This window comes from Bombina bombina, chromosome 2 (assembly GCF_027579735.1).
Source record: "Bombina bombina isolate aBomBom1 chromosome 2, aBomBom1.pri, whole genome shotgun sequence".
Taxonomy (NCBI): Eukaryota; Metazoa; Chordata; class Amphibia; order Anura; family Bombinatoridae; genus Bombina; species Bombina bombina.
The window spans coordinates 527,726,709-527,736,776 of record NC_069500.1 but is presented as its reverse complement, the minus strand read 5'-3'; the positions used below and the strand labels follow the sequence as shown (position 1 = coordinate 527,736,776).

The 10,068-nt window shown below is 38.8% G+C and overlaps 1 protein-coding gene across 1 annotated transcript; it reads left to right on the top strand.

Moving 5' to 3' along the window:
* Window positions 1-8,345: 8,345 nt before the first annotated feature.
* Window positions 8,346-9,038, top strand: LOC128647884 (putative nuclease HARBI1). The gene is made up of 2 exons (XM_053700584.1): window positions 8,346-8,827; window positions 8,969-9,038. Exons 1-2 carry the CDS (start codon window positions 8,466-8,468, stop codon window positions 8,970-8,972), a joined length of 366 nt encoding a protein of 121 aa, XP_053556559.1. The 5' UTR covers window positions 8,346-8,465; the 3' UTR covers window positions 8,973-9,038.
* The last annotated feature ends 1,030 nt before the right edge of the window (window positions 9,039-10,068 follow it).

Sequence of the window (10,068 nt, the reverse complement as noted above, 5' to 3'; positions counted from 1 at the left end):
CCCCCAAACAACTCTCTAACTCTCCACCTCCCAGTACAAATGATCATTCATTTTCTGTTGTGTAGGGCCCTCTTCTGTCCTTCATTCCAGAACACAGTTTCTGTAGTGTAGGGCCCATCCCTCCCTCTCCCCTCCTCTGATCATTGTGTAGGGAACCCTCTCCGTCCACTTGCAACCTTCTTTAACCGCCCCCTTCCCACTGACTCTATCACATCATTGATACAGACAGTGACATTGTCTGTATCGATAGGTGATCCGGCTTCATATAGTAAGGGAGCATGATTAGCACCCCCTTACTATATGAATACAGATGCCTTCTGCCCCCAGTTGCAGTCTCCCCTGTCTAAGCTGACAGTAGGGACTGCAGCATGCTACACAGTGTTGGACGCAGGTACTACATCAACACAGTACGCAGGACAAAGTACTGTGTGACATAGAACCTATATCCAGTTGGCTTAAATGGTTAATTCTGTAGAGCACACTATACTACTGTGCACATTGTAAATATTAAAAGGATAGTACATTTTAAGCAACTTTCCAATTTAATTATTTTATCAAATTTGCTTTGTTCTTTTGATGTCCTTTGTTGAAGGGCATACATAGGTAGTCTCAGGAGCATCATAGCTTGGAGAGACCTGCAATGAGTCTATGTAAGCTTTTATAATGCATAAAAAGAAACACAGACTAGAGGGAACATGAAGGGGGGGAAATAAACAGAAAATTTAGTTCTTACATTGAAAATGTGTCAAACAATCATGTTTGAGGCTCCTTCCTAACTGCAGATTAATCTTTGGTAGCTCTTTATTTACCAAACATGTGTCTAGTACTCCAAGTCAGTGATGGAGATTAGTCCACAAAATGTTGCATATAGATAATCCACATTTTTACATGCCCACTGTTTGTATGACTTTAGTATTTTATGTAGACATTACATATTTTATATAGCTATGACACCCCAAAAACTTAATTAATTTACACCTAGATTTAGAGTTCTGCGTTAGCCTTAAAAAGCAGCGTTAAGGGGTCCTAACGCTGCTTTTTAACGCCCGCTGATATTACGAGTATGGCAGGTACAGGTGTACCGCTCACTTTTCTTCCGCGACTTTTGGCTACCGCAAATCCACTTACGTCAATTGCGTATCCTATCTTTTTCATGGGATTTGCCTAACGCCGGTATTGCGAGTCTTGGAAGAAGTGAGCGGTACAGCCTCTACCGACAAGACTCCTACCGCCTAAAAAAGTCAGTAGTTAAGAGTTTTATGGGCTAACGCCGGAACATAAAGCTCTTAACTACAGTGCTACAAAGTACACTAACACCCATAAACTACCTATTAACCCCAAACCGAGGCCCCCCCACATCGCAAACCCTATAATAAAATTATTTAACCCCTAATCTGCCAACCGGACATTGCCGCCACCTACATTATACCTATGAACCCCTAAACTGCTGCCCCTAACATCGCCGACACCTATATTATATTTACTAACCCCTAATCTGCCCCCCCCAACGTCGCCGCCACCTGCCTACACTTATTAACCCCTAATCTGCCGACCGGACATCGCCGCCACTATAATAAATGTATTAACCCCTAAACCACCACACTCCCGCCTTGCAAACACTATAGTACATTTTATTAACCCCTAATCTGACCTCCCTAACATCGCCGCCACCTACCTACAATTATTAACCCCTAATCTCCAGCCCCCAACGTCGCCGCTACTATAATAAAGTTATTAACCCCTAAACCTAAGTCTAACCCTAACACCCCCCTAAGTTAAATATAATTTAAATAAATCTAAATAAAATTACTATCATTAAATAAATTATTCCTATTTAAAACTAAATATTTACCTATAAAATAAACCCTAATATAGCTACAATATAACTAATGGTTACATTGTATCTATTTTAGGAATTATATTTATTTTACAGGCAACTTTGTATTTATTTTAACTAGGTACAATAGCTATTAAATAGTTAATAACTATTTAATAGCTACCTAGTTAAAATAATTACAAAATTACCTGTAAAATAAATCCTAACCTAAGTTACAAATACACCTAACACTACACTATCAATAAATTAATTAAATAAATTACCTACAATGATCTAAAATAAAATACAATTAAATAAACTAAACTATAGTACAAAAACAAACAAACAATTACACCTAATCTAAAATTCCCTACCCTATACTAAATTACAAAAGTAATCGTCTCTTTTACCAGCCCTTAAAAGGGCTTTTTGCGGCGCATTGCCCCAAAGTAATCAGCTCTTTTACCTGCAAAAAAAAAATACAAGAACCCCCCCAACATTACAACCCACCACCCACACACCCCTACTCTAAAACCCACCCGATCCCCCCTTAAAAAACCTAACACTACCCCATTGAAGATCACCCTACCTTGAGCCGTCTTCAGCCAGCCGGGCACTGATGGGACAGAAGAGGACATCCGGACCGGCACAAGTCTTCATCCGATCGGGGCAGAAGAGGTCCTCCATCCAGCAGAAGTCTTCATCCAGGCGGCATCTTCTATCTTCATCCATCTGGCGCGGAGCGGGTCCATCTTCAAGACATCCGACGCGGAGCATCCTCTTCTGACGACGGCTAACACTGAATGAAGGTTCCTTTAAATTACGTCATCCAAGATGGTATCCCTCGAATTCCGATTGGCTGATAGAATTGACCTCGCATTCTATTGGCTGATCCAATCAGCCAATCGGATTGAACTTCAATCCGATTGGCTGATTAAATCAACCAATCAGATTTTTCCTACCTTAATTCTGATTGGCTGATATAATCCTATCAGCCAATCGGAATTCGAGGGACGCCATCTTGGATGACGTCATTTAAAGGAACCTTCATTCAGTGTTAGCTGTCGTCAGAAGAGGATGCTCCGTGTCGGATGTCTTGAAGATGGAACTGCTCTGTGCCGGATGGATGAAGTTAGAAGATGCCGCCTGGATGAAGACTTCTGCTGGATGGAGGACCTCTTCTGCCCCGATCGGATGAAGAATTGTGCCGGACCGGATGTCCTCTTCTGTCTCATGGGTGCCCGGCTGGCTGAAGACGGCTCAAGGTAGGGCGATCTTCAATGGGGTAGTGTTAGGTTTTTTTAAGGGGGAATCGGGTGGGTTTTAGAGTAGGGGTGTGTGGGTGGTGGGTTGTAATGTTGGGGGGGTTTTGTATTTTTTTTTTGCAGGTAAAAGAGCTGATTACTTTGGGGCAATGCCCTGCAAAAAGCCCTTTTAAGGGCTGGTAAAAGAGCTGATTACTTTTGTAATTTAGTATAAGGTAGGGAATTTTATTATTTTTGGGGGCTTAGATTAGGTGTAATTAGATTAAAATTCTTGTAATATTTTTTTATTTTTTGTAATTTAGTGTTTTGTTTTTTTTGTACTATAGTTTAGTTTATTTAACTGTATTTTATTTTAGATCATTGTAGGTAATTTATTTAATTAATTTATTGATAGTGTAGTGTTAGGTGTATTTGTAACTTAGGTTAGGATTTATTTTACAGGTAATTTTGTAATTATTTTAACTAGGTAGCTATTAAATAGTTATTAACTATTTAATAGCTATTGTACCTAGTTAAAATAAATACAAAGTTGCCAGTATTTATTTTTAAATAGGAATAATTTATTTAATTATAATAAATTTATTTTGTTTTATTTACATTATATTTAACTTAGGGGGGTGTTAGGGTTAGACTTAGGTTTAGGGGTTAATGACTTTATTATAGTAGCAGCGATGTTGGGGGCTAGAGATTAGGGGTTAATAATTGTAGGTAGGTGGCGGCGATGTTAGGGAGGGCAGATTAGGGGTTAATAAAATGTATTATAGTGTTTGCGAGGCGGGAGTGCATCGGTTTAGGGGTTAATACATTTATTATAGTGGCGGCGATGTCCGGTCGGCAGATTAGGGGTTAATAAGTGTAGGTAGGTGGCGGCGACATTGGGGCAGAAGATTAGGGGTTAATAAATATAATGTAGGTGTCGGCGATGTTGGGGGCAGCAGATTAGGGGTTCATAGGGATAATCTAGGTGGCGGCGGTGTCCGGCAGATTAGGGGTTAATAATATAATGTAGGTGGTGAGGATGTCAGGGCGGCAGATTAGGGGTTAATAAGTGTAAGGTTAGGGGTGTTTAGACTCGGGGTTCATGTTAGGGTGTTAGGTGTAGACTTAGAAAGTGTTTCCCCATAGGAAACAATGGGGCTGCGTTAGGAGCTGAACGCTGCTTTTTTATGTTAGTTTTTTTTACAGCCAGCTCAGACCCATTGTTTCCTATGGGGAAATCGTGCGCGAGCACATTTTTCCAGTTTACCGCTACCGTAAGCAACGCTGGTATTGAGGGTTGAAGTGGAGCTAAATTTGGCTCAACGCTCACTTTTCTGAGGCTAACGCAGCCATTCAGAAAACTCGTAATACCAGCGTTGGCTTAAGGGTGCGCTGGAAAAAAAAGGAGCGTTAGCACCGCAGGTTTTTACAGACAAAACTCTAAATCTAGGCGTTAATATTCTAATACAGTGAACTAAGATTAATATGTGGGTAGAGCTGCAACAATTAATCAATACAATCAATAATAATCGATTATGAATAGTTGTCAACGAATCTCATAATCGTCAAGTTGGTTTGCAATTAGTTGGTCTGTGCACAGCACCAACTGCTTTACTCCAATGAGTTCCTGCACATGGTATTGTGTTTTATGGTTATGTCCTTAGCCTAAAGGACGTCTACAAACTTTACTTACTACTCCTGGCTTATGTACAACCCAGAAATAATAGGAATCATCATTTGGATTGTTTAAATTTAAACCAGGTGATTTGGGACTATACTTTGCATGATATAGTGCTGAGCTTGTTATTTACACCAAGCCCTAGATTGATGGGAGTGGTTATTTGAATTGATATGCACTATTATCTGTTTGCACAATTATTAGCGGATCACTATTTTAAGAGCGGGCTAGATATTTTATGCATCTCAAGCACCTCAACACCATTTGAGTGCCGCTGCAGGCAAAATAGCTTGGATTTTATTTTAAACATATATATATATTTCTGATTAATAGATTATGAAAATAATACAGCTAGATTACGAGTTGTGCGTTATGGCCCCTAAAGCTTCATTTTCCCTAACGCTGCTATTAAAAATTTCCGTAGCGCCACAAATATCACCATCTATGCTCAAATACATAACGCTCACCTAGACCCATACCGATAACAAAAGCATTACACAAAGTACACTTACACTCATACAAACACTCTACAATATTTCATTTTTAAATTTAAATTTTTCATGTCAAAATATAACGGATCAAAGTTATGAGATCTCGGGTGTTTGGGGGAAAATGCACACAAACCCATTTTACATTGACTTACATAGACATGAATGAACATAAACTTATCTAGTTACATCTAACTACAAATATTATCACATACATACAGAATTAGATACATACAAACAATATACAGCACATTACCTACACAAAACATTAGTTTATTATGAAATTAACATGATTTAGCTACTTTTTCACAGAAGAACATGTCACTCACTTTACGCTCAACACAAGTGTTTTGATTTTTTATTTTTCTTGAAATTTCTCTCCTCCATTGACTTCTATGGGGAATACGTGCTCGTGCACACGACCGGCACATTTACCTAACGCACGCGAAATTTATAGATTTTAAAACTCGTAATACCAGCATTAGAATTGTGGCGCTAATTCATTCATTCTTTCGTTAGTCCCGCTATAACAAGTAGATTACTATTTCCCTATGGAGTTATGGCTTTTACTTGTGTGAACATCACTACAACATCAAATTCTTAAAGGAAATTACATTACATCAACTAGAAATCACAAACAATTCTATCATCACCAATACGAAATCGGTTTAAAAAATTAAATCATATTTAAACGGACAGAAAATTTATTTTTTAACATTTCATTATTCACAAACAGTAGCCAATTGAAAGCACGTTTCATTTACATCTATTATAGCATTTCATTTATTCAACTCATATGCTTGGATGAACAGCATATCTACATACCAGATGATGATTGATGGATGCACATACATGTCTTTTGGCATTGACTCATACATGTGCATTGATATTCATTCAAAAAAACAGATATAAACAATGAACACATTTACATCATACAACTACATTGGAAGGTTGGTTAACATTGGATTTTCTCTCGGAATCATGAAACAGAAATTATGGATTTAGTGTCCCTTTAACATCACGATTCACTCATAATATACCATTAGGAATTACGTACAATAATAACATTAGAAAATATTAGAGCTGCCGCTTTTTTGGAAGGAACAACAATGCTATACTGCTTTATATAAATCGGCATATGTGGGAGAGAATCACAATACATACATATATGTACATAACACACATCACACAACAACTAAGCACACATTTATCTTTTTAATCAGCACACAATAAGAATGTTGCAAAATACAACAAGAGAATGAATATTTGCAAACTAGACAGGCAGGTTGCTAATATGATGCCCATTCCAAGCTTCAACCATACAGATTCCATAATTAGGACTGTACCGCCCCTTTCAGCAGTTTCTCACTCAATACAAGATATACGTAAACGAGAGGGTTGGAAGTTCTTCATTATTATTGCGGTTTCAATGGGACACGTAAAATATTGACATCTCCCCAATCACTTATATATAGAATATTACAGATGTCACCCGTTACTTTATTGTTTGGCCATAATATTGCAGTAACATTGATCGATCAGATTCTATGCCATGTCTATGCACATTATACACAAGTATGCACTTTCATTAATATTAGCGTGGGCGTGTGGTTTTTACTATAACATCGCGTTTACTAAGTATTTGTTACGTATATGAACAAACATCACGATGGTGCACTGTCTATGTTACATTTTACACATTCACATTATGATTCATTGGGTGGGAAAATAAATTTAATCAAACACAAGAAAATCTGCCCACTTTGAAAGCAATTGTGCCGCTCAGATACAATCAAGTGTATACAATCAGCAATCATTACGAACACGCTACCATTGGACATATTGCACTATAAATCCCACAAACAACATGGCCAAAGCATCCCTTTTGATCGACATTGTATCAAATCGCTTTTGTGTTTTTGCATACCTTGTTACTCCTTTGTGTGTTTGCTCTGCTGTTTAGCATTGTGCTGCTCGGCTTGGCAAATATGGATGATCCCCAGTTAGTTGGTGCTGTTGCACAAATTGTGTACAACAGAATCAGACATGCTCGGCGTCTCCAAGAGAAGCGTAGGGCTCGTCTGATCAGAGGTCCTCGTGTTGAAAGGGTGAGGCCCACTTTGGATAACATGAGCGACTTCGAGGTTTATGACAAGTATAGGCTCAATCGAGAGCAACTCATGGGCCTTTACGAAGTACTTAAACCTCACCTTAAGCCACATAAACGTATGCAGACTGCAATCCCTGGCATGACCAAGATGCTAAGTTGCATAACCGTCCTGGCCTCCGGAAGGTTTGAATCCGGAGAGGGGTACATGCATGGGCTGTCTCAGGGTACCTTTTCTGTGGTTTTTGACAATGTTCTGGACGCCATGGTACGAGTTTGTAAACTTTACATAGGATTCCCTCAAAATGTTGGCGATTGGAGGAGCCTGAAGAGGGAATTCTATGCAATAGTTTGAATGCCCAATGTGTTGGGAGCAATAGATTGCACGCACATTGTGCTGCGTGCTCCAGCAAATTACCAGCTGTTCCGAAATACACTTTCATAGGGGCCTATCTATCAAGCTCCGAATTCAGGCTCGCCAGAAACAGCAGTTATGTAGCAGCTGTCTAAAGATCGCTGCTCCATAACCCTGTCCGCCTGCTCTGATGCGGATTATGAATGTGTGCACAAATTTTGGTGGGGCTTGTCATGATGCCTGTATCCTGAGGCAGTTGTCACTGTGGCAGCAGTTTGAGGACAGACAGTTTCCCGATGGGTGGCTTGTTGGTGAGTACTTGTGCACAGAACGGTTCAGAAGTTAGATAATTGAATTGCCACTGTAATGTTCAAAAACAGTTGTGTTTGTGTAATGTGCAAAATGTGCAGCTATAGGATGCGATTTAACCATTTATTTTTCTCTTTCTGCAATATGTCTAGTTTTAGCTCCATATATGTAGCATGTCCTAGCTTAAATGTGCAGCTATAGGTTGTGATTTAACCATTTCTTTCTCTTTCAGCAAATGTCTAGTTTATGCGAAAAATGCATATGTAGCATGTCCTAGCTTAAATGTGCAGATATAGGATGCGATTTAACCATTTCTTTCTCTTTCAGCAAATGTCTAGTTTATGCGATTTTCGTGTACACAAATGCATTGTATCTTATTGAAATGTATTTTAATATAATAATTTTTAAGCTATTTGTAATATTTGACATTTTTTGTAATGTTCATTATTTATAGGTGATTCGGGTTACATGAGCCAGCCTTGGCTCATTACGCCGTTGCGTAACCCTGCAGACGAGGCCCAGGAGCGCTACAATTGGGCGCACAAGTGGACTAGGGGTGTAGTGGAGCGGATGTTTGGGCTCCTCAAAATGTGCTTAAGATGCCTGGACAGGTCTGGAGGAGCCCTCCAATACAGCCCTAGGAAGGTGGCAAAGATTGTTATAGCCTGTAGCGTCCTGCATAAAATAGCTCAGTGGGCTGGTATGCTGCAGGCTGTCCAGGCGCCCCGAGACCTCCTCCAAGATGAGGAGGACAACCCAGTTCTAGAGGGGCCATTCCGGGACGAGGAGCTCAATGTCAGAGACAACATCATCAACCGCAACTTTAGACTGTAAATACTAGAAGTTATATAGGAGCACTGAGAATATGTGTGAATTTTAGGGAAATGAGAAGTAGAGAATTGTGCAAACATATTAGGATTGTTCAACAAATGATTAGATCCAAATTTAATTTTATATTTTTTTTATCATAGGTAATTTTTACATCAGATGATTCTGGCATTGGCTCCTGTAATGACTTTGCCACCTGATTTTCAAAGACTGCATCAGATGGTAAGTATACACAATGTATGGACTGTGGGGGGGGGGGGGCGGGGTTGCACAATGATCCATCATATGGCATACAATTTTAAATGTATTTAGTTAACACATTACTAGATTTTTAGATAGTCAGAAAGGGATACTCTAGCAATACTATGTGCTTCAAAGTCACACATCAGAGTTTAGGTATGCAAAATGTATATGGCTTCACGCTTGATTGATAGAACATAACACAAAAGATGCTACATACACTTAGTAAGCTATTGATTTAAATAGTTTCGGAAATGGTTGGGGGGGATGCAGAACCAAGTCACACATTTTTATTAATGATTTTATTTACACTTTATTTTCCATTAGGGAGATGACTTCATCTACAGACTGAAAGTGAAGAATCCCAGACTGAAAGTGAAGAATCCCAATGTGATCATGTCTGTGGCTTTGTCTTTCAACTGTGCTGACTTTGAAAAACATACAAAGACACGTTCACATGGTAAGTGGCCACAATTCTCTGGAACAAGACTGTGGATGCAGGATGCATCCTATGGGAGACAGTTATGGTTCATAATGTTATTTTTTATTTTTAGATGGTATTTCACAATCCTCTATTTTGAAAATGAAGAATAGGACACATAATGAAGATAAACTGATATTTTGAATAGAATTGCCTTTCAAAGACCATACATCCAGGTTAGTTTGCACAATGCATGCTATTTAAGAATCATAGGAGGAATAATGTTCAAAGAATTCATAATATATACATGTCCTATTTTAGAATAATTTTATTTCATATACATTATTACCCCTACTTTGTGCTAGAGAGGACTCTGAGCAATCAGACAGATAAAGAGATACATTTTATAGTTGACATAATTTCTAATTTCTTAGACCTTGAAGGCCACCTCTTTTCAGAATGCATTTTAACAGTTTTTCACCACTAGAGGGTGTTAGTTCACGTATTTCATATAGATAACACTGTGCTCGTGCACGTGAAGTTATCTGGGAGCAGGCACTGATTGGCTAGACTGCAAGTCTG